The 25240-nt window shown below is 39.1% G+C and overlaps 1 protein-coding gene across 1 annotated transcript in view; it reads left to right on the forward strand.

Moving 5' to 3' along the window:
* tm2d1 (TM2 domain containing 1) overlaps positions 1-25240 on the forward strand; it is a 123109-nt gene that overhangs the window by 56026 nt on the left and 41843 nt on the right. The window contains exon 5 of the mRNA XM_078561176.1: positions 22782-22855. Within this exon, the coding sequence (XP_078417302.1) occupies positions 22782-22855 (74 nt within the window). The remainder of the gene's footprint in view (positions 1-22781; positions 22856-25240) is intronic.

Consider the following 25240-nt stretch of genomic DNA (forward strand, 5'->3'; position numbering starts at 1 on the left):
GTCATGATCTACAGAAGAGAGCCTAACCACCTTCTCTTGACCTTCAATGGTATTATCATCATCAATGAACCCCCACCATCAACCTCCTTGGGAGATCACCATGAATCAGAAACTTAAGTGAACATAAATACTGTAGCAACATGAGCAAGTCAGAGGCAGGGTATGTGGGGGTATGTCACCTGTATGTGATGAGTGACTCAACACTTGACGGAATGCCACTTGATAACACTGTTGATGACATCTTGCATCACTTTGCTGATGTTTGAAAGTAGACTGATGGGGTGGTAATTGGCTAGATTGGTTTGTCCTGCATTTTGAGGACAGAGCATAGTTAAACAATTGGTAGATGATAGTGTTGAAGCTGACTTGAACAACTTGGCTAGGGATGTGACTGGTTCTAGAGTACAAGGCTTCAGCACTGCAGTTGAAATGTTGTCAGAGTCCAAAGCCTTTGCTGTGTCGATTGCATGTTCAGTTTCTTGATATAATGTGGAGTGAGTCAAATTGACAGATAACTGACAACAATAATGCTGAGGATCTCAGGAGGAGGCCGAGAAGATCGATCTTAGGGACTGTAAGAACAGGAATAGGCCATTTATCCCCTCGAGCCTGTTCCATTATTCAGTGAGATCATGACTGATCCATGACCTAACTCCATTTACCACCTTTTCCACATATCTTTTAGTACCTTTGGATAATAAAAATCTTGTCAATCTCAAATTTAAAATGTAAGTTTGAACTAACATCAATTGCCATTTGCAGATAAGTTCCAAATTTTTACCACCCTTTGTGTGTAGACATGTTCACTAATTTCACCTCTGAAAGCTCTGGCAATAATTTTATTAGACTGTGCCCCCTACTTTAGACTTCAGAATCAACAGAAATAGTTTCTCTCTATCTAATATCTTGAAAACTCTGATCAAATCACCCTTTAACGTTGTAAATTTTAGGGGACACAATCCTAGTTTGTGTAATCTCTTCTTGTAATTTAATACTTGGAGCCCAGGTATTATTCTGCTTTCATCCACTTGACACTGGCTGAACCTGTTTGCACATGCTTCACCCACGGCTGTTGCATTCAGATGCTGGACTCTGTGATCATTGAGGATAGGGATGTTCATGGAGCCACCTCATCCCATTAGTTGTTTAACTGCCCACCAGCATTGACAACTGGATGTGGCAAGACTGCAGAGTTTTAATCTGATTGTTTTATTGTGGAATTGCTTAGCTCTCTATATATTAGTGTTGTCCAAAAGGATTTTGATGTTCGCCAAAATTGTGATGATCAGGTCACCATATTTGCCACATGGAGCAAAATATATGCATATATATCTGGTTTTATTCTTCTTAGAATTTCTCATACCAGTTTGATACAACTGTGTGGTGTGCTACCCTATCTCAGAGCAGTTATGTGTCAACCACATTGATGTGGGTCTGAAGTTGCATTTGCTAATCTGGACAAGGACAATGTACTAAGATAAAAGCAAAATACTGCAGATGCTGGAAATCTGAACCAAAAACAGAAAACGCTGGAAAATCTCAGCAGGTCTGACAGCATCAATGGAGAGAAAGACAGAGTTAACATTTTGAATCCATATGACTCTTCAGAGCTAAAGAGGAGTAAAAATGTGATGAAATTTATACTGTTTAAGGGGGGTGGAGCAGGTGAAACTAGATAGAAGGCCAGCGATAGGTAGAGGCAAAGGAGAGATTAACAAAGATGTCATGAACATAAGGACAAAGGGCTGTTCATGGTGGTACTGGCTAAAGGAGGTGCTGATGGTGATATTAAGGATGGAAAGCAGAATGTGATAATAGCAGGACAAGGGTAAGCACTCTGGAAAGAACAACATGAACAAGTGACAGATGGCCCTAGTGAGGGTGGGTGGGGGGGAGAGGATGGTGGTGGGAAATAAGATTGAAAATAGGATAAAAGGTGGGGATAAAACGATGAATAAAGGGGATAATAAAGAGGTGAGGATGGAGTAGAGAGTTCATGGTCGGAAGTTGTTGAACTCAGAGTTAAGTCTGGAAGGCTGTAAGGTGCCTAATCAGAAGATGAGGTGCTGTTCCTCCAGTTTGCGTTGGGCCTCACTGGAACACTGCAGCAGGACGGACATGTAGGCATGAGAACAGGATGGTGTATTGAAATGGCAAACGACAGGAAGGTCCGGGTCATGCTTGCGGACAGACTAAAGGTGACCAAACGCAGACTGGGTGACCGTCCTGGCTGCAATGTTCCAGTGAATCCCAATGCGAACTAGAGGAACAGCACCTTATCTTCCGATTAGGCACTTTACAGTCTTCTAGACTTAATACTGAGTTCAACAACTTCAGTCTATGAACCCTCTCCTCCACTCTCATCCCTTTTTTACCCCCTTTATTCATTGTCTTATTCCCACCTTTTATCCTATTTTTGATCTTTTTTCCCACAACTGTCCCCTCCCCCCCGCCCCACCCCAACAAGGGCCATCTGTCACTTGTTCATGTTGTTCTTTCCAGAGCGCTTACCCTTGTCCTGCTATTACCACATTCTGCTTTCTGACCTTAATGCCACCATCAGCACCTCCTTTAGCTAGTACCACTATCACTAACACCCCTTTGTCCTTTTGTTCATGACATCTTTGCCAATCTCTCCTTTGCCTCCAGCTATCTATCGCTAGCCTTCTATCCAGCTTCACCTACTCCACCCCCCTTAAACAGTATAAATTTCATCACATTTTTACTTCTCTTTGGCTCTGAAGAAGAGTCATACAGACTTGAAACGTTAACTCGTCTTTCTCTCCACAGATACTGTTAGACCTGCTGAGTTTTTCCAGCATTTTCTGTTTTTGTTAAGGACAATATACTTACTGCCAACCCAGCTATATATATGAATGATTATGTGAAGAACATATTTTAGGTTAAGCATGAACATATTATAAATCGAGCATGAATAAACATGTATTATACATAAAACCACTTCTGTTCTTGTAAACCGCAAAAGCATAATGTTGGAGTTAATGTAGTTTTCAGTTTTGCTCATTGTGTATTCAGTCATGTTTACTGACTCATGTCATTGATATTTGAATGATTGAATTTTTTAAAGAACAAAGCTGAAATAATGTACTGGAAAAGACAGAACTAAACCTGCTTTCCTGAGCGCAGCGATAACTGATACCTATCCACATTGCTTATTTTTCATGTGATTCATGCCAAATTCTAATTAGAACACCTGGTTGCTTTGTTTAATTATAAGCATGTTACAACTAAATTACTGCATTCTCTTTTAATGGAGTAGCAACGTTTCTGAGAGAAGACCTTTGTCTATTTCCACTCTGCCCAAAATCCAGAAGTGTACTTTTTAAGTAAACTGGCTTTGCAGATGATCTGATGCAGCCAGTAAACCAGTTTTGATCAATTATTTACTAGACTTTAGATGGGCTACTTGTACAGCTTCTCTATGTTGGATGAAAGTAATATTACCTGGACCTTTTGTAAGCTAAATTATCTACTGTTTATTTAGAAATTAAAGCTGCAGTGTAGAATCATGCTAGCCTAAAACAAAGCACAGATATTGAGTGTTAGAGCAAAAGTAAGAAACTAAAAAGGTTCCTTTACCTATTTGAACCTTGCTTTTATGAAGATGTGTTTATCAAAGAAAATTATCAATCAAGAAAAGCCTCAAATTTTCACTGCAGTGCTTTTTGTAATTGTCCCGCTTATCTATTTTCATTTTGAACAACGGATACCACATTGATTATATTCCAGTTTTCTGCTACATACATCAATTGAACCCTGAAATGTAATTTTTATGGCTTCAGCAGTTTTCTCCTTTACTTCCAGCATTGTAGGATATATCCTGCTGGCCCTGGTGCTTTATCTTCCTTCAGGATAGCTAACTGATCCAAAATTTTCCAATTATGCATCATAACATCATTCATCTCGCTCTCAACCTCTTCAGGATTCACTTCTTCAATATCCTTTTTTGTAAATACTGGTGAAGCGCAGACACTAATTAACTATCTCTATAATTTTTGATCATTAGAAATTGACAATCCACATCTCGGAAGTCCCATCTTGCTTTTAACAATTCTGCTTTTACTGATGTTCTTCTAAAATACTTCAATGTTTGTTTTGGATTTTTTTCTCATGTTCCTTTTGAGCGTTTCTTATCCCACTCTTAACTGCTTTTTAAAAACATTTGCTAACATTCTCCTTTTTTTCATCATTATTATTAATAGAGTTTTCATTTTTAATTGGTTTTGAATCTCTGTTTGTCCATTGCATTCAAAAGGCTAGGATACCAGTTTCTGTTTCAAATGAAAAATGCTTGCTCAGTACTTTTGCATTTTCTTCTGACATTCCAGTGTTGCTCCAAAGCCCTGTGTTGCAGTTTCTCCTTCCAGTTCACCCTCAGCTCGTTTTTCATCTTCTTAAAATGTGCTCTAACCTAACCTGCTATTATTGACTTTGTGCTGACTTTTTCTTAAGCCTGATAATATTGTGGTCACTTTTCCCAAGGTTCTCATCTACCTGATCTGTTTCATTAATTGTAAACAAATCTAACAGCATCTCCACTCTTGTCAGCCTACCAACACACTGCTTGAGGAAGGAGTCTGGTGCGCATTTCAGGAATTCCATTTTTTTCTCATTTACTTCCTATCTGTCTCAAATGACAGTATCACTCTAAAAATGTGTTTACATAAACACAGGAAAATAGAAATCCAGCAGACTAGAGAAATTTATAAGAAGCAAAGAGATACAAAGAAAGAAATGAGGTGTAAAAGTAAAAGGCTCACAACAGGTAGTGTAGGTAATAGAAAATGTTCTTGTAAATCTATCATGAGAAAGAGATGAGTAAAGGATATTGTGGGCTCGTTAAAAATGAATGCAGGTAAAATTGCAGATTGTTAAATGTGTACTTCATACCTGTTTTTAGAGGATAGACAAAGCACAAAATGCCAGCAGCCCAAGAAAACCTAAAAGTAAGCCATTGGGAGGACCTTAATGCATTTAATATAAGTTTTTTTTTAAAAAGTGGTGGTAGGTTGAGTGGTGGATTGAAAATCTCAGGTATCATTCCCATTATTTAAAAAGGGAAGGAGAGTTAAAGCGGGTAATGACAAACCTGTGTTATGAAATCCAAACTTCCTTTACAGTAGAGCAGAGGTCATGAAATCCAAGTCCCGACCAGGCTCAAGAGTTTTGCACATGTGCACATGCGGACCGGGAGAAGGCAATCAAATGTCTTTGCTGAGAACGTGCCCAGTGCACCGGTACATAAAGAAAAATGGTGCGAAAACCTGGATCATGTGAACAAGGAGCGGAGTGCCATTGCAGACTTGTGTCCCAGGCAGGGGGATTGGGAGAGGTCCCAAAATAAGAATCCCAGACAGGGACAGAAAGAAGCCCCAGTTAAGTTAAAAAGAGTGGAGTAGAGAAAGAGGCTCCAAGCAAGAAAAGCGCTGCAGTTAACAGACTTTAAGTGAAGAGGTCTCAGGAGAAGCCCTGGCAATTGAAGTGGGCTCAGGAGAAGCTCTGGCAATTGAAGAGGGCTCAGGAGAACCCCTGGCAATTGAAGAGGGCAGCAGAAGGTTGGTAACTCCATGCTGCAGGCCATTGAGTTGAAGGTACCCTTTTAGAGCAGTAGTGTTCTGCTTGACGAGGCTACAGGACTGAAGTTGTACTTGTGAGTTGGTGCTTGAGAGCAGATTCAGGAATCCAGGGAAACGGAATCTTGGGAGACGAGATTGAAACTCTGCAAGGTGAGGCCATCCAAGCTGGAGCAACGTGTATAAAGAATCCCAAAGCGAGATCTTTGAAGGCAAAGACTGGAATCCCTTTTGAGAGAGACAGAGTTCCAACAAGATTGGTTGACTTACAGTGTTTACTGATGTCTGGGTGGGTTGTTGAGAGGTCCATGGAATCTATCCTGGTTGCATCTCTCATTTATTGTGCAGTTTGGTGTGTTCGACCACAAGTTGCTTATTTTCCTGTTAATTCACATGTACCTCATGTTAACACTGATTTTTAGAATACAAGATAGAAATTGTAAATGGTTTTATCCTTCTGATCTTCTATAGTTAAAGTTTATTTTATTTGTTCAAACCCTGTGGAATCTTGTGCCTTTATTCTCTGAGCAAGCGTCTCAAATCTCAAATGTTATCTACTTTAAACAAAATTAACTGGATCGATTTTCAAACTTTGGGGTCTGGTCTCGGATCATAACTCCTGTCAGATTAACACCAGTTGTGGGGAGATTCCTGGAATCTTTTATCAGAGAAAGAGTAATTGAGCACTTGGTCATTTATCTGAGAGAGACAGCAGGGATTTGTTAAGGGTATATCATGCCTAATTATAATGTAGTTGATTTTTTATGAGGAAGTCATTAGCTTGGTCGAGCCTTTGAAAAACAAACAGAAAATGCTAGAAATACACGACAGCATTTTCTGTTTTTATTGAAGTTTTCCAGCATCCACAGTATTTTGTTTTTGCATGAGTCTCTTTGAGTGTTGTTTATGGACTTCCAAAAAAACATTTGATATAATTCTGCACAAGAAATCATTAGCAAAAATGAAGTTATGTGGAATTGGAGATACCCTTGTGACATGGACTAATAATCAGTTGGGAGATACCAGACAAAGTGGGGATAACGGGCTTGCAGTTTGATGGTGTGTGACATATAGTGTTGCCCAGTATATATAATACCTTGGTTAATAACAGTTGTATATTTAAATGTGCAGGTGAGATTAGGTTCGAAGGCGCAATAAGTTCTGATTGGGTACAGGAAGCTACAAATAGACATAAATAAATTAAGTGATTGGACAAAACCATGACAGATGGAATTCAAAGTAAAGAGGTTTGAAGCTATCGCTTTTGAATCTGAAAAAGGCAAATCAGAATATTTACTTCAAAAGCAAAATACTGCAGGTGTTCGAAATCTGAAATAAAAGCAGGAAATGCCGGAAGTACACTGTGGAGAGAGAAATGGAGTTAACATTTCAGGTCATGACCTTTCACCAAAACCAATGATCTGATGTTCTGCTGATAGGTCATGACCTAAAATGTTAACTCTTTCCCACTCCACAGATGCTGCTAGACCTGCTGAGTGTTTCCAGCATTTTCTGTTTTTATTTCAGAATATTTACTTAATGGTTAGAGACCACGAACTATGAATACACAATGGGATTTAAGTGTCTATGTACACATATCATGACAAGCTAGTTCATGGTAAAATAAGTAGTCAGGAGAGCAAAGGGGATGTTGTTGGTCTTTGCCTCAAGGGGGTTGGGATTCGTGAGTGAGGATGAAAGGGTTAAATTAGGACTGTTTTCATAAACTTGACTTGTAGCCTTTGAATTTAGAAGGTTGAAGATGATCTAATTGAAGTTCCTGAAATGATAAAGAAATTATGTTGGGTAGATACAAAGAAACAATTTTCTCTTGTGGGGGGATCCTAAACAAGATGGCATAATAATTGCAGCTAAACTATTTTAGAAGTGAAATCAGGAAGTGCTTTTTTGCACAACGTGTATTAAAACTCGGTATTAAAAATCAGGAGCTCAATGAGATTGATAGATTTTGGATCTAATTAAAGGGCGAAACATTCCCAATGGCCCAAGAAGATGATTGACCTGCCCCTGCTTCTGGGTTCCTATGACAATTGAGTGATAAAAATCTCCCAGAACAATGATTTTATAATTGCTATTCATTTCTCTAAACTGACTGCAGATTTCTTCTTCCCTTTCCTTCCCTAAATTTGAAAGTCTGTAGTAAACCCTTACGAATGTAGCAAGCTCTATTTTAACTTTGAGCTCCAGCCATATTGACTCTGTGGGCTGAATTTTGCTGTCGGCAAGCAGGGGGTGGGGCCCGCTCGCTGACACGTAAAATGATGCGGGATGACGTCGTCCTGCCCCATTTAAATTTTCAGGAAGGTGGGGGCACAGCAAAATCAGCTGCGGGCCCGCCGACCTGTCAATGGCCAATTGAGGCCATTGACAGGATCATTAAAACAATTAAAGGACCTGCCCGTCCAACCTTAAGGTTGGTGGGCAGGCCAGGAGCCCCGGGGGGAATAGTAAAAACATGAAACCTCATCCACCAGCGGGATGAGGTTTCATGTAGGGATTTAAAAAGTTTAATAATGTTTTAGTGAAATTTATGAACATGTCCCGTCTCATGTGACATTGTCACATGAGGGGGACATGTTAAGGATTTTTTTTTCTATTTTTAATGTTTTCACAACTGTCAGCAATCTCCCTGAGGCAGCACTTTTCCTCAGGGAGATGTGTGCTCTTTCGTGCGCATGCGTGAAAGAGCGCACTCTCGCATTTAGGGAATCCCCCCGCCCGCACAAGGAGCGCATAGCGCTTCCCGCCGGGCGTCACGCTGGGCAGGCCTTAATTGGCCTGTCCACTTAAAATGGCAGCGGGGCCCGCTTCTTCGGCGGGGATCGGCTCCCCACCCGCCGGAGATTGGGTCGGGCCCGCCCGCCCAGTAGGCAGAAAATTCTGCCCTGTGCTATTTTGTCTTTTGCTAAACCTCTGTATAGCATATTTGACAAATTTGCTCGTCTGTTATTCTAATTTATCCTATTGTTCTTTATCCACACAAATTTATTTTCAATCTTTGTCCAGTTTTCAGAATGGAACCTGTTGATCCTCTTTAAGTCTAGACCTTCCTGTAAAATAACATGACAATATTATTTTCAGCTAACAATTAACATGGAGATCATATACTTTTTGTGTACAGTTTTATAAAGAAGACACTAGGTTCCAAACAATAACCCAAAATTGTATACCAATTCCAAACTAATGTAAATACATATTACAGTGGAAGGAAGGTATTTATTAGCTGAACTCTGCTTTAACAATTATTCGGTCGCAATCTGAGCTACCAATATTAACAGTTAAGGCAGCCAGAGTGTTGCCCACAACAATCTTTACCTAAAGCTATGAACATTAATATTTTTCCATGAGGTAGTAACACACAAACAAGTTCATCTGAAATTTCTCCCTTGCTATTTAGTAGGGGCATTAATCCATTAAAAGGAATTTCTGACAAATGCATGAAATGTTCTTTTGCTGGTGACCCATGGCACAATTTCAACGGCCAAATAGTTAGATTTGTAAAAAAGATTCTGAGACTTTTCCTGTTTTCAGCACGCTATCAAAAGTTTTAGCTATTTTCAGACCTAAAGATTAAAGTTTTAGCATTAAGTGGAAAATAGCAATGCTGTTTTATAGGAACTAGATTAAAATCAAACTCATTTCACATTTACCATTCTACCCAGTAGCAGAAAAGGTTTTCCTTCCAAATTAGGAAGTCTAGATTTGTACTCCAGTCCCAAAGGTGAGAGCATAGTTAGCACACAGGTTCAGTTCTCTGTTGGCATCTATGGATGGTGCCATCAGTCTTTATGCCATAACTAGCATGGTAGCTGTCGATTAAGAGAGATTCTGGAAAATGTAGACCATGTTTTAGGTGCCTCCTCTCAATGAAGGTAGCCACAGACAGCGAAATTCAAAATCACCTCCAATGTGCCAGTTCAGTTTTCAGCCGACTGAGGAAAAGATTATTTGAGGACCATGATCTCAAAGCCAAGACCAAGGTCATGGTTTACTGGACAGCAATGATCCCTGCATTTCTATATACTTCAGAGACTTCGACAAACTACTGCAGGTACCCCAAAGCACTGGAGTAGTTGGTGCCTTTGCAAATCCTCCAGAAAGGTGGTCCAATAGCAGTATTCCTCGTCCAAGCCAACATGCCCAGCATCGAGGCATTAATCATACAAAACCAGTTCCATTTGGCAGGACATGTTGTTTGTATGCCTGACACCAACTACTCCACTCAGAAAAAAGCAAAATACTGCAGATGCTGGAAATCTGAAATAAAAACAGAAAATGCTGAAAAAACTCGCAGGTCTAGCAACATCTGTGGAGAGAGAAACAGGGTTAACCTTTCGAGTCTGTATGACTCTTCTTCAGAGCTAACTCTACTCAGAACTTGGTTGCAGCAGGAGCCTCCTAGGAGGACAGTGAAAATGCTTTAGGGGTGTCCCCAAAGCATCCCTGAAGAGGTCAAACATGCCCGCCAACTCATGGAAGTCCCTGACTTGTGACCAACCAAAACAGCGAAGGTTAATTCGGGAATGCACCAAACGCATTAAGAGATTTTGAGGTGTCAGAGAGGCACAAGCCTCCTAACAGCTCATCTACCTGAACCTTCAAGCACCACCTGCTCTGCATATGGCAGAGCCTGCAGATTGCACATTTGAATCATAAGCCATTTCAGAACCCATCGAACTGGAGTGCAAGCAAATCATCCTCGATCCCAAGGGACTGCTTAAGAACCGAAGGTAGTGTCATGCTGGTGTAGGCGTGAAGATATTGCAATTTTTTAAAAAACTGTATTCCTTTTAAAGTGGGCCCTGATGAACTGTAAGATGGCTGCCAAAGGGTCATCCGATTTTTGCAACTGGAACAGCCTAGCAAGCTTCCTGGAAAGTTTCAAATGGAATATAATGAGTAGGGGTCTCCCTTGAATGCCTAAACAGCACTCTTTTGTGGAATTTCACACCGACTATTATCAAGGCTTACTCCAAAACACAGGGAGAATAAAACTCCCAGACTCTCTGATTCCACGTCTGCCATGTGACAAAGGAGGGCTGTGGAGAGTGAGTACCCGCATTGAAGTGCTAAAGACCACAATCTACCTTCTATTGTACATGAGTGGCTTTTGACCATGTGAAATTCCTTGTTCATTATGAAAGACCACCATTTGCCTTCCATTGTGTATCAATGGCCATTTGTCATATGATCAAAACTTCTTTCTGATTTTGAAATTCTTTTTTCCAAAAACTGAGACTGGGCAATCTGCAGAACACAAGCAACAACAATACAGCAGCACAAAAAGGCTGCAGCATCTTACCTTTTCAAGACCTGTGAGGCTTAAAGTTTTTTAAACATCTCCTCCAAACTGTTTCGAACAGCTCCAAGTAGGTCTGTAAGAACTTGGATCTCAGGTTACACCAGCCATCAAGGCCCGTATACGCGACGTGCTGAATAGTCTTTACTTCGCAGGAACCCTGCAGCTAATCCAGGTTTGACCACAACCATCTGAACATACCTGAACTTCAATTCCAGAGTGGGAAAAGCTCCCTTCTTCACTGGATCCTCCAAGAAACATGAACTGCTAGCTATTCTGTTTGGTTTTAATATTTGTAGACAGATGTTTGTAGAAGTGCCCTACTTCTTTAATTTTATCTTTCTTGGGTGTCTGTGTGTGATTGACACATCAATAGACCTTTCTGGTGTGTGTGTGTTAATAAGTAATGTTCTTTGTGTAAATCCATGAAAGTCTACTGCTGGTGACTTTTAAATTGACTGCACACTAACGGAGAATTTGGGAACAAAATTATCAAATTATCAAAATTAAGCTACGTCGATTACAGACAGAAAGGAAAAGTAATTAGGGGTTTCACCGTATCTCTCTCCTCTGTCCGTAACAATACCTAAGAGAATGATGCAGCAGTTCCAGTGTTGTCAAGGCGGTCTTGGAAAAGAAAATGATGATTTTTCCACACCAAAGGGAAATTTGGCCTTCTAGCTAAGAAGACTATTTAGAATGACAGCGTAAAGTGCACCAAGAAGCTACCTGCAGCCTCTATTTTCATTTCACGGCAATGATGTTGCACAATCATGTCACTGAAACTTGGATTTAGCAAAAAATATTTCTTACAATTCAGGATTAATACAATTTTATTATTCCAACCAGTTTTTTTTCAGTGTATAAAACTTCAAATTTATAATCTTTTACATATACAGGTCCTGCAATAGATTTTACTCTTTCCCATTCGTTGCCTAATAGAAAGAACATTTACTAATGTAAAGCTTTTCAATTTGGCATTCTCTGAATGGCCAAGAAACCCATTGTTGCCTTAAGAACAGCAGCCCCAACTATCCCATTCTCTCGCGGACGCTCTCAACTAGCTTGTTCTCTTGTGGGGACAAAACTTCACCAATGGTCATCTCACCCAGCACTGCTCCCTTAGACTCTGCCCACTGATTAAAGATCACTACCGTTCTCAGTTTTCTCTCCAGAATGTCAATTCACATGTGAAAAAGGCCCATGATTGTATAGGCACCCAAACTTTGACTGAAACTTAGCTTACAATTGCTGGTGCTTTGACTGTTGCCAAAGCCTCCCTATTTGGCTATCTTTTCCATCACCTGTGCTGTCCAAACCGCCTCGGTGGCTGCATGGCTCTCATAACCAAGTTGCACCTTGTTCTCCTGATACTCATCTGGTTTCTTAACCTGTGAATGGCTCATCCAATTGTGTCATTCTCACCTCTTGTTCAAGATGATGCTTGTCAATGGCCTGATCCTAACCCGATCCTGAGTTTCCTTCTAGGACGTCATCATTCCTTTCCATCTTTCCTTTCCACCTTCTACCACTATACTGAAAGACTTCTCATTCTATCTTAGCTCCTTTTCCCTTTCCCCTCTGAATTCATTACCCTCCTGTCCTCCCTAAATCCCTCCATTGATATAAACATTTTGTCATATTCATGATCACCCCTTGACCCCGCATGACCTCTCTACACCAAGGGTCTCAATCACAGGCAAGATCTTCTCCAACTTCTTTTTTGTATGACTTATCCACGTCTCGCTTCCAATCCAGCACGAGAGAGAAAAACTTGTTAATTCTCTTACCTGCTTAAACCTTGGCTCTCCATTTGCTATGACTTGCTAGAGCCTCTATCCACACTTCCACATGTGATGCCATTGTTGCAGCAAAAGTTTACTGTTGTCACTGCTGGGCAACGTTCCGAAGAAGAGTCAAATTGACCTCGAAATGTTAACTCTGCTTCTCTCTCCACAGGTGCTGCCAGACCTCCTGAGTTTTGTCAGCAATTTCTGTTTTAATTTCAGATCTCCAGCATCTGCAGTATTTTACTTTTATTTTAGCCCCCAAATAAGAAATTTAATTTTTATGTTTGAATCTGTTCTCGATGTCTACCATCCCTATACTTAACCTGTTCCAGTTCAACAGCCTTCCTCCACCCCACATCACAGCGCCCTTTAGGCTTGTGAGCCTTTCATTCCTCTAACTCCAATTTCTTATACAAAGGGGATGTCTTCATTCACTTAGGCTGCATGTTGTAGAATTCCCTCCCTAAACTCCTCAACCCTCTGCCTGTAAGCCTCCCTTCAAGCCAACCTCCACACTCCTGGCTGCATGTTGTAGAATTCCCTCCCTAAACTCCTCAACCCTCTGCCTGTAAGCCCTCCCTTCAAGCCCACCTCCACACTCCTGGCTGCATGTTGTAGAATTCCCTCCCTAAACTCCTCAACCCTCTGCCTGTAAGCCCTCCCTTCAAGCCCACCTCCACACTCCTGCTTTGGTTCAACATTCATTTTTCCCCTTACGCTTGTATGAAGCACTTTGAGATGTTTTTTCTACAAAAAATGCTATTGTAAATTTAAGTTATTATTACCATTATTTTGCTGATTGCATATGATTTGTACTTTATTTATTTCATATCTTCAGAGCTACAAACGATGTGTAAATATTTATCCTAAGTGTACATTATTTTAGAAAATTGTTTATTGGCAATTGTAGAATTTAATGAAGTTTGGATTGAAAAAAATCACATTGCACAAGAAATTAGTAAATACCAGGCAATTGCTATGACCAACAGCAAAGTTATTCAAGTTAGCTTTTATGGAGACAATTAAAAAGCTTCTGCCACTTTAAGGAATAATGTGTAAATGCATAGTTCAAAGCATTCTTGTGGTTTGGCATAATCTTCAACCCTAGAGGGAGGAACAATAGTTTCAAGTTTATCTGTTACCCTCTGTCAGTGATGTCTTGATGTGCCAGTTTTATGGATACTTAAAAAATTACTGATGCTCGAGGATATTTTTGTATGATTATTGTAAAAGTAAGTTTCACCCACACATGCCCAAAGAAAACAAAAGATAATTCTGTAAAAACACAATGAATATCGTAAGAAAATGAGAGAAACAAGCGGTATGACTTGAAGGGAAAAAAGTATATCTTCATTGTTACCAAATAAATTAGGTCAGAGTCTTTGTACTCCTCCATCACACGGCTGCATGATTTAGTGTTCACTGTGGAATTTCTCTTGATCCTTTTTTGTTTCATTGGTTCCCATCCCTAAACAATTTTCCCCATTGTAATCTATTGAAACCAATTTTCTAATCTCCATTGATGTACAACTCATTAACTTCCAGTAATTTCACACGTGTAGCTTAAATGGGACACACATAGGAATTATGTTTGCTGTATATTGCAATGTCAGTGCAACAAGCATCAACCTCAAAATAAGCTTGCTGAATTTGGTAAAGCTTTGTTGCTGGGTTTATGGGCAACAAAATTACATCCACAGGTCTGCTGCCAGGACATGAAGCAGGATCATGGAACATAAGTGCTGAATTTCTGAATTAAAGCAGTGCCAATATAAAAATAGCATGTTATTGGGTAAGTGTGAAATGCATGTAGATTCATGAACCGCAAATCAGTGAGCATTAAAACATTGGCATTCTGACACTACTCCCAATCAGAACTCCATTACAGATTCCCATGCTAATCATTAACCAGCATTTTAGAACATTGATCAAGATGTATTTGGTAGAATTTACTAACTAGCCAATAAAGAGAGTTGGAGGTGGGGTGAGTGAGTAAATTATCCTTGAAATTTTCATTTAGTTATTGCTCAATCCTTTTCCAGCTGCTAATTTTCAGTTGAGTCACATTTCCCATCCCTAAACAATTTTCCCCGTTGTATTCTATTGAAACCAATTTTCTAATCTCCATTGATATACAATTCATTAACTTCCAGTAATTTCACACGTATAGCTTAAATGTGACACATATAGGGATTAAGTTTGCTACTGCCATGTCAGTGCAAGAATCATCAATCCCAAAATGAACATTTCTGTGCCACGTTGTATCTTTTTAACATAAGAATATTAGACAAAATTCATCTGTAACAAGTCCAAGCTTCATAAACTTGCTGCCATAATAGATTAAGACAGCAAACTTATTTTTTTTCCCTTGGTTCAGGCTAACTCCAGCGTTACTACCCATATAATGTGGTGTTTTAGAGTTGGTTATTTTATAATCAGCATAATTACAACATTAAAACCTTAACTTGAAGCTGCTGATAGTAACTGTTTTTAGTGAATGTTTGATTTACATGTATGGTGCTGTATTACCGTAAACTTCTGGGACTTGTGCCTTCACAGTATTAAAATTAAATTATTTCATGTGCGTGCATGGCGAAGCCATGATGCACATTCTAATTTCACTATTTACCAAAATGTTATGTTTTCTTTCATTCATTCATTTGTGCTCTTCCTGAAAGCAGGTCCTTGACTCACTGTCTGATGATGCTTCATCCTGAGCCTTGGCAGTATTTTTTTGTCAGTAGTGGTTTGCATTGTCTCCTACTCCAGGGGGCAGGGTGAGGAGACAGGCCTCAAGTCTATCTTAGAGGGAACGGGAATCGAATGCTGTTGGCACTATTTTGAACCAAAAGCTAGTCACCTAGCCAACTGAGCTAACTGGCTCCTTCCTTGTGTTTCATCAATATCATTATTTTATGCTGTTCAAAAAGTGAAGGCTGTGAGCGTATTCTTAAAACACAAGTAGATGTTTACTGTCAGATGTGTCGCTTTAAACAAGTAGAAGCCCAGGTTAGAACAGTATCAATATAGAGTAATTGATAATGATTAATTGTCATTATTAGTCAACAGCTCCATTAACTGTCAAATTTGTAGAGGCGATCTAGATGGAACTTATTATTTTTATGTGTAGCAATTCTATGTTCCTAAAGGTTAATGTTTCACTACATATTCAAACATCCTTTGTGAATGTATTTGACTGAAACATTTTTTGTTTTAATACTTACTTCTCTGCTCTGACCAATAGCCTACGCCCTGGAACTTGAACATGTCTGCTCCCTTCACAGATGCTGGTTGTTTCCAGCCATTTTTTTTTTGTTTGTTTTTGCTTCCAGCATCTGTAGTTTTTTGCTGCTTATTTTTATATTTATTTTACTTTATCTTCCATATCAAAGCTGTTTAATGCTGTTGTGGGTATATAGTAATATGCATAAGAGTAGAAAGTACAAGATCTAATAGGATGGAGAGGCTTCATAACCTTCTGGCTACAGAATGAATCTGGGCAATGTCAATCCAGCTCCTAATTTCACAGCACAAAGCTTTTCATGATTTGGCACAAATTTGGTAATCTCATGTGGTAAGGTGGTTTGGGTAATGGGTAGGTGTCAGTTAGGTGATCTTTTGACGTTGAACTGAGTGCCTTGATGGAGAATAGTAGAGGGAATTTTATCCTTGACCTAACTATACTGTACAAAACCTGGGAGCACTTTGTTACTGATAATGGGTAACTGGATACTCAAAATGGAAGCTGTTCGATTCTCCATTATGAACATTGCTCATTTTAGGGAAAAAGCATCATAAGGAAGGTTAGAAGAGTAAATATAAAGCAATTATTAATGAGGCTAATAAAGTATCCCAGGATATTTGTTTACAAATTGAAAAAAGTTACTTGGACCTCTGTGCTTACAAAGTTAAACAGCCTACTTAATTTCCATTAGCTTTGCATCTCGGTATTTTAAAAATCTGGCTAACATCCCTCTCAACCTTGTTTGATTGAAAACAAATTTAGCTGTGTGAAATTTTCTTCACTAGGAAGGTTCATGTTTATAGAATCATCCTGGCTACTCTTCTCTGAGCTTCGGGCCCAAACAATCCTGTGCGTTCCCCATATGCATGGTCTGTACCCAGCCAACTGACTCCTTAAGTTTGGAGACCTGACATAAATAGACATATTTGAGAGTTGGACTCCGGTGTTACAGATTACAATTCCAGGGGCCCACCATGCGCCAGGGACTTCAATACATAGGATTGCATTGGATTACATAGGATATACAGCACAGGAACAGACAATCAGCCTAACCAGTCCACACTGGTGTTTCTATTCCGATGCAGCCTTCCCATATCCTTGGTACTGTAGTGGGTTTCACATTCTCACCCTCTTTGGGTAAAGAAGTTGGGTAATTAATTCTTTGTGGATTCTTGGTGACTGTCTTATATTGATGGCCTCTAGTTATGCTCTTCACCATAAGATAAACATTCTCTCTGTATTCAGTCTGTCAGAACCTTTCCTACCACTGATGTTAAGCTGACTAGTCTATAATTCCCTGGACATGTTCTGTCCTTCTTAAGTGTAGTTATTAAACATAATTATTAAGTATAATTGTAATGTCTCTGCCAACTCTTCCCACTATCTCTTCCCTAGATTCTTTTAAAATGCGTGGATCCATCTGGATCAGGGGTTTTATCTTCTTTGAGTTTGTTTAGTTTATTCAATACATCCCCTTTTTTTATTGTAAATGCACTTATCTTTGTTGTTCATCTCATCATGCAATGTCTTGTCAACCTGTTCTATCTCCCTTGTAAATGCCAAGTGAAATAACTATTTATTATTTCTGCCATCTCTTTCTTGTTACCTGTGGTATTATCCTGTCTATCCTTTAATGGTCCTATTCCCTTCACAGCCTTTTTTATTGATGTGACTGTAAAATATATATGTGGAAAGAATATGTTTTTATTTGTGAGGGCTGAAGATGGTAGCTTTGGTTTTGTTCACATTAAAAAGGAGGAAGTTTTGGTACACCTCGCTGTTAATGTCAAATTTGTAGTTGAAGATAGCAACTAGTAGCAAAGACCATTAGCTTATTAGCTTGATGGGAGGAAGTGACAAGGTCAAATTAGATATTCTCAGTTTATGTGTAAAGCATATGTGCTTCTAGATAACATCAAGAATTAGCATTTAAATGATGCAGGAGGAAGACCACTGATACAACCATGGATCTCTTCATCATTCTCATGTTACCCCATTGAACCAATAGACCCAAACTACATACAGTTAGAAGTTTGCTGCTGATGAACAAACTCAATTGTACTTTAGCAGAATTGCAGCCTAAGGAATGTGGAAACAAGAGGGACAGTTGATTTTGGTTGGAAAGGAAAATAAACAGCTGGTGGAAGGGAAATAAAGGCATTTGAGAGGAGAAAGGAGAGAAATGTTCTGGTGGACATAGTGGAGAGATTAAAGAATCTGTTGAAGGGAATAGACGGAAAAGGATAAACAACTTAAGTGGGCAGAAGGGAAAAGAAGAGTAGCTTATTGGAGAAATATACTTTTAAGGTGAAAGCGGTTTGAACAGAGGTCAGGAAGAGATCCTCCTGTGACAATAGAGAAGGACAACCTGTTCAAGGGATTGGTTAAAAAAAAGACTCCCTTGAAGCAAAAAAGAGAGAGTTTGATCCTTTCAAGAGGGTACATGGTGGGTAAAAAGAAAAGATGGCTTTCCTGGGAAAAGGAGACAATTTTAATTGAGTCTGAAATAAAAACAAAATGCTGGAAAAACTCAGTAGGTCTGGCAGCATCTGTGGAGAGAGAAACAGTTAACATTTCGATTCCAATATGACTCTTCTTCAGGGCTGTTCTAAAGTTGTCATATTAGACTCAAAACATAACTCTTTCTCTCTCCACACATGCTGCCAGATCTGCTGAGTTTTTATTTCAGGTCTCCAGCTTCCACAGTATTTGCTTTTATTTTATTTGAGCCTTATTGGGACCACGTTATAAAAACTTAGTATTCTCTGACTTGGTTTGAGCAACACCACATTACATTCGCCAATTCTTTTATGATTCAATTCCTCTCATCTCATTAGGAAAAAGGCATCATTACCATTTAGTGAGAAAAAGAACATTGGTCTAGGTTGTTGTCTTTAGAATCACTACCAATACTGTTTTATGACCTCTGAAGAGGAAGGATATGTAAAGTGGGATGCAACCAGTTTGTCAGCCTTTCTACCTTGAAATTCATTTTCTGATCTACTAAAGGTACTCTATCTGCTTCACCCAAATCTGAGAAAGCGTTCCTTTCGGACTGTTAGATTAATATAATTCAATTTTCTGGGATTTGAGAATGCTAGTATTAGATTGTATTTTAAGCACGATATTGTCTGTTTGGTTTTTGCCAGCATATGCTTTCTCAATATTCATTGTTACAGTCTATAAGATACTACAATTTTCAGTGTCAGAATTAAATGTATGTTATAGATAATGTCCTTGTAGTTTTGTAATTTGCAGAGGGAAAGTTGAATGGTTTGTGACTTGACACCAATCAATTAATTAATAAATCTGGAATAAACCACTAGTCTCATTAATAATCATGAAACTACCAGATTTCCATAAAGACCCCATCTTTCACTAATGTCCTTCAAGGGAGGAAATGTGCTATGCTTATCTGGTCTGGCCTACATGTGACTCCAGATTCATAGCAATGTGGTTGTTCTTAACTGCCCTCTAAAATGGTGTAGCAAGCCGCTTAGTTGTATCAAACCCCACAGAAAAAAACTGTGTCTATGTGTGTGGACTGCAGTGGTTCAAGTAAGTTGCTCAACACTACCTTTACAAGGGCAATTAGGGATGGGTAATAAAAGTTGGCCTTGTCAGTGATGCTCATGCCCCAAGAACAAATTTTAAAGTTCATTGTGGCTATTTTTGTCAACGAGTAAAATTAATTTGTGATTGTATTCGGGCAGTAGTCAGTGGGTTAAACTCCAGCATTTTGTTTGTTAGTCACCTCCTCAGGTTGTCCCTGGCCTTGACTCTACCCTCCGGCATAGCTCCTAGTGTTGGCTGTACAACTTAAACTGCAAACTTGGTTTTGTTTTAAAACCCAGAGAACAAGGAAGCTGTACTGACTGGTTTCTGGCCTCTTGAAGTGCACCCACCCTAGCAACACATCTATTTCATTTCTTGAACTATCAAGAGCAAAATACTGAAGATGCTGAAAATCTGAAATAAAAATAGAAAATCCTGGAAATTAATTGGAAGTAAGTTTGGCAGCATCTGTGGAGAGAGAAACCAAGCTAACATTTCAGGTCAATGACCTTCCATCCGAATTGAGTGTACTTGGAGATATAACAGCTTTTGAGCAAGACAAGGAAAGGGGAAGAGAGGAAAGAACAAAAGGGGAGACTTATCATAGAATGTAATGCAGCAGTGATTAAATGACAAAAGGTATGATGGTGCAAAGCAAAAGGAGGTGGTAATGGAACTAGTAAAGAAATAAAAATTATGTCTAGAGGAGATGTAAATGTAAATAGACAGCATCACCAACAGCTACCGTAAATGTAAATAGACAGCATCACCAACAGCTACCGCCCAGAACAAAAAAAGGGCCCAGAAATTCGGCACAAAGATAAAAGCAAAATACTGCGGGTGCTGGAAATCTGAAAGAAAAACAGAAAATGCTGAAAAAACTCAGCATGCCTGACAGCATCTGTGGAGAGAGAAACAGAGTTGACATTTCAAGTCCGTGTGAAACATCAACTCTGCTTTTCTCTCCAGAGATGCCGTCAGACCTGTTGAATTTTTCCAGCATTTTCTGTTTTTCTTCCAGAAATTAGGATCTGATATTGTTGAACTCAGGCTTTGAGTCCGGAAGATTGTAAAGTGTCTTGTTGATGGATAAGGTGCTGTTACTCAAACTTACATTAAATTTCATTGTTACAGTGAAGGTGGCTGAGGAAGGAGAGGTCAGAGTGGGAGTAGGCTGGCAAAATAAAATGGCAGATGTGAGGAAGCTTAAGGTCATACTTGCAGATTGAATCATCAAAATTGTAGATTGCACCTCTATTCAACAGGAAATGACCATATTGTTTGTTTGACTGATCAACTTAACCTGTTGTTTCCTGCCTGACATTTCAAACGAACGTGAGATGAAATTAAACCCATCCAGAGGGTTAATGTGATCTCAGTGCTAGTCTATTTACTTAGCTTCTGCTGCTCCACTATTTTGACGAATCTGATATGAATACTACATATGAGATGCCTTCTACATTATACGAGATGTGCTGACCCTTCCGCTTGTTGTTGCTTTCCCATTGTCCTGACCAGTATTAGCATATCCAAAGAATATTAACATATTCTTATCAGACAATGACCCTATAATGCGATTACTTTGAACGATTCTCAATTCAGGATGGTTAATATGGCCAAGCAAGAGATGTCCATTTTACTTCTATGCCCAATATTCTTGCATCCTACATAAGCATCAACCACATTTTTTGCAGCTGGTTACATGTCATCCATATCAGAATGTCATTCGTGACCATTTGGGTTCTAATGGCAATTTGGCAGCCTTTTTCTGCTGCCTGCTCATAAATTACTACATCTTTTGAATTCAGTTTGAACCTTTGGATTGCCAGTCTAGTATCATAACTGCTATTCTACTGCACATGATGACAAATCTGAAAGCAAAATATTGCAGATGGTGGAAATCCTGAAATAAATACAAAATGCTGGAAACACTTAGCAAGCCTGGCAACGTTTGCAGAGATAGAAAGAGAGTTAACATTTTAGGTCAGTGACTGACCAAAATGTTAACACTGTGTCTCTCTCTCTCTCTCTCTCTCTCCACAGATGCAGCCAGACCTGCTGAGTGTTTCCAGCATTTTCCATTTTTATTTATGACTTATCTGAAGATTGACGGTTGTGATTTATGTGTTTGAGATATTAAATAAAAGCCACTACACCATAAGTGTTTTTATTTGATGTCCCGATTTACTTAATTTACCTTTTTGATTACATTGCCACGGTGCCATATACAAAAAGCAATACGGTCCAAATTCTCTGCTCTCCGGATTGTCGGAGACAAAACGTATGACTGAAGGTACATTTTGGGACCCTGCAGAAGTCCTGACACACAGACCTCCATGGAAATTGCCGGAAAGATTCAATTTCTGATGGGCAGTTCCCCTGCTTCCGGGACTCTCCGTAAAAACCTCCAACTTTGAGTTAAAGTTGGAGATCTCGGACAGATCTGATGTGCTTAATTGGTTAACAAAAACAGAAAATGCTGGAAAAACTCAACAGGTCTGACAGCATCCGTGGAGAGAGAAAAACGAAGTTAACGTTAACGTTAATCCTGCTGACCCCCCTACCCTCCAACCACCTAAATACCCCACTTGACTACTCTCCCAACCCAACCACCCTACCCCCCGAACCGACCCGATGAACCTATGACCCGACCTGACTAACTCGTGACTTGACTACCCACACATCCATCTGACCCACCTCACCCAGCTATCACCTCATCCAGCTGTCACCTCACTCACCCTACCTACCCTGCCTACCTAACCCACCTACCTACCTCACCCACCCTACCATCTCACTCACCTACCCCCATCCAGATCCACCTACCTACCTCACCCACCTACCCATTCACCCATCCACTTATCCATTGACTAACATTCAAATTGGACCTGTAAAGTTACCATATCGCAGCTAGGTGCCATAAAAGGGGACATATCTTGTCTTCCTCCTACTCAACTCTGCTGCGATAGAGTCCCCCCTTGGACACTGCACTGCACGTTTCTTGAAAGGCCGGGCTCATAACGCCGCAGAAGAAATGTGGAGCAGCATCAGGTCAGGGGAATTTACAAGTTGGCAATCCAACAATCATTGCTGCTGCTCAGAAGACCCGGGCCTATATGCACTTTTGTTCTTCTAAACTGAAAGTTCAGGTAGTTGCATCACTGCTCTTACAGATGTGTTGAAATAATTGCTAAAATGTTCAAATAATTGCCCAATATGTGTTATCTGTCCACAGAACGATGCACAAGGATTTAATTAAATCTTTTGAATTTTCTATCCAGGTTTATTGAAGTTCTGCACAGTTGGATTTTGTGGAATTGGCAGCCTTATTGACTTTGTTCTTATCTCTGCGCAGGTGAGTTGATAACCATCAGCTCAAGAGATCTGCCAACCTGCTTGCAATCTTTTATGTTGAAAGATATGTGGATTATGTTTTTGTAGACTGGTAATGCCTTTGTTAAATACTATATAAACCATATGCAGGCTTGCACTGAGTTGTGTTATTTAAGCAAAATTAAATCGATAAATGGTTAAACTGGAAGTTCCATGAAATTTCAGCATTAATTGAAAAGGGGCTATGGTGAATGGTGCTGCTATCTATAATAAAATTGTCTATGCTAAAGTCATATTATGGTGTACAAGTGTATGACATGCATCTTAGGCTCCATCTTGTATATGTGAGCTAAAAGCCAATTCAGGAATGATTATGCTCAATTATGTTCATCTTTGCAGAAATGTAGCATTTAAAGCTAAGCAACAACACAAAAAGTGGTGGTCTATATTAGTTAAGTGCATGTGAAGAATTAAGATCAGATAAAATGGGGTAAGAGAGCAGGGAATAATTGGACCATGATGTGCAGAAATAATCCAATAGTCATTTTAATTTCCTTGTTTTTATGTAACATTTTGGATTTATAAATAACAAAATAGAAAAATATATAGTCATTTGGGAAGCCAAGAAGTAGAGTTTGTTGAAGCATAGGAATTTCTCAGCAGCACAAGCCAGGAAGCTGTGAGGTGCTCCTCGGTGTGGAAGGAAGGTGTAATTACAGCTAGAAAATATATGCATAAGTATGTTGAAAAATAGATGGGAATGTAGAAATTTTACACTAAAATTCAGCTGAAAGGTAACAATTAAATAGGTATCAATAGATTTAATTCTATACTCTAGTTATAACTTAGAGTGCAAGGATTCTGACTACTTTATTTTAGTATTAACTAAGGCAACAAAGGAGTAGATTCCAAATCAAACTAATATAAATAGTTGGTCCAGGTTAACTATCATTTCTTCCTCAGTGTGAAAACTGAATATGAACAAACCTAAAAATAAACTTTAGAAATTGTATTCCATTCAGCACATCCTCACCTGAACTCCATTTATTGCTCTAAGACAATATATGGTAATGAGGGACAAGACAAGCCTTCAGTTGCTAATAACTTGATGAAAGATCCATCGACATTTGGGAAAAAAGTGATGTAAAACTTATTTTTAAATATAATTATCCTATTAAAGCAAGCCTGATATTGTTCTGAATTTTCAACATCAACTTAAAAAAAATGACTTGACTTGTAAGCATTAATTTAGCTTTAGGCTTTGTGCACCTGGATGTTCTTTCTTTACAAGTTCTCTCAGTACAGTTGTTGGCCTTTTTGTCTACCTTTATGCAAGTGTATTAAAATATGGATCACATACAAGACTTCTATCAACACACATAAGAGTAACTTTTAACTTATGGTTCATTGCTTCAGAAAAGAGGTGTTCTTGAGCGATTAAAAGGAATGTGGTTTTATAATTTAATATCTCCACCCAGCTCCCTCCAGGCGTAATGAAGGTGTGCAGCAAACCATAAGTTCTGTTGGAACATGCCATGTATTCCTTGATTCGAATAGCATATCAGTAATGGTTCATTTGCGTACCGAATATGAATGCTTAAAATAAGGCATGTATTGTGATTTTAAAAATGTGAAAGAACACAGCTTGTTTAGCTGCTGATCAATGGAGCCTAACAGGAAAATTGCTTTAATGTGAAGCCGAGAATATTTGCTAAATTACAGAGAGAACATATAATTAAGTCAGAGTCATTTGTAAGTTGTAAAACTATCTTAAAATGTTAGTGGATGTTTGAATTGTCATACTGCTGTCATCAGGCTCTGACATCAGTGGCTTACTACAAAAGTTGCAGCAGAAGTTGTCACCATTATGAGTAATGACAGCAAACTCAGTGTTCACTGTCACAAAACAAAAACAGAATTACCTGGAAAAACTCATCCGCAGTAGTTTTTTGTTTTTATCTCAGTGTTCACTGTCATTGCTCCTCTGAATCTGACTGCAACTTCAGGACTTAGTGCAAGTGCAAAAAATCTTGAGGTTGCAGCCTGACATTCACTGTTCTACTACAGGTTGTGCTATGGCGCTCCCCCCAAACCAACCCCACCCCACATCCCAACCAAGTGCCAATATTTGGCAAAATCAATTGATTGAAACATCCCCTTTTCCCCTCTAGAAACGTCATTAATTTTAAAAGTCTTGTTCATTGAGCTGGGTTTTTAAGGGAAATCTGGGTCACAACTACTACTGAACAACCGATCTGGTCCTGAAAAGAATAATTTTATATTTGTGGAATGTTGTTAAAAGTCTCCATTATGGCTGATGGCTAGGTTTTTAAACTAGATTTTTAAAATAATTTTAAAAATCATAAGTTTGTTCATGATATTTCAGCTTCTACCTTAATCCATGTGC

This window comes from Cetorhinus maximus, chromosome 17 (assembly GCF_964194155.1).
Source record: "Cetorhinus maximus chromosome 17, sCetMax3.hap1.1, whole genome shotgun sequence".
In the NCBI taxonomy this organism is placed as follows: domain Eukaryota; kingdom Metazoa; phylum Chordata; class Chondrichthyes; order Lamniformes; family Cetorhinidae; genus Cetorhinus; species Cetorhinus maximus.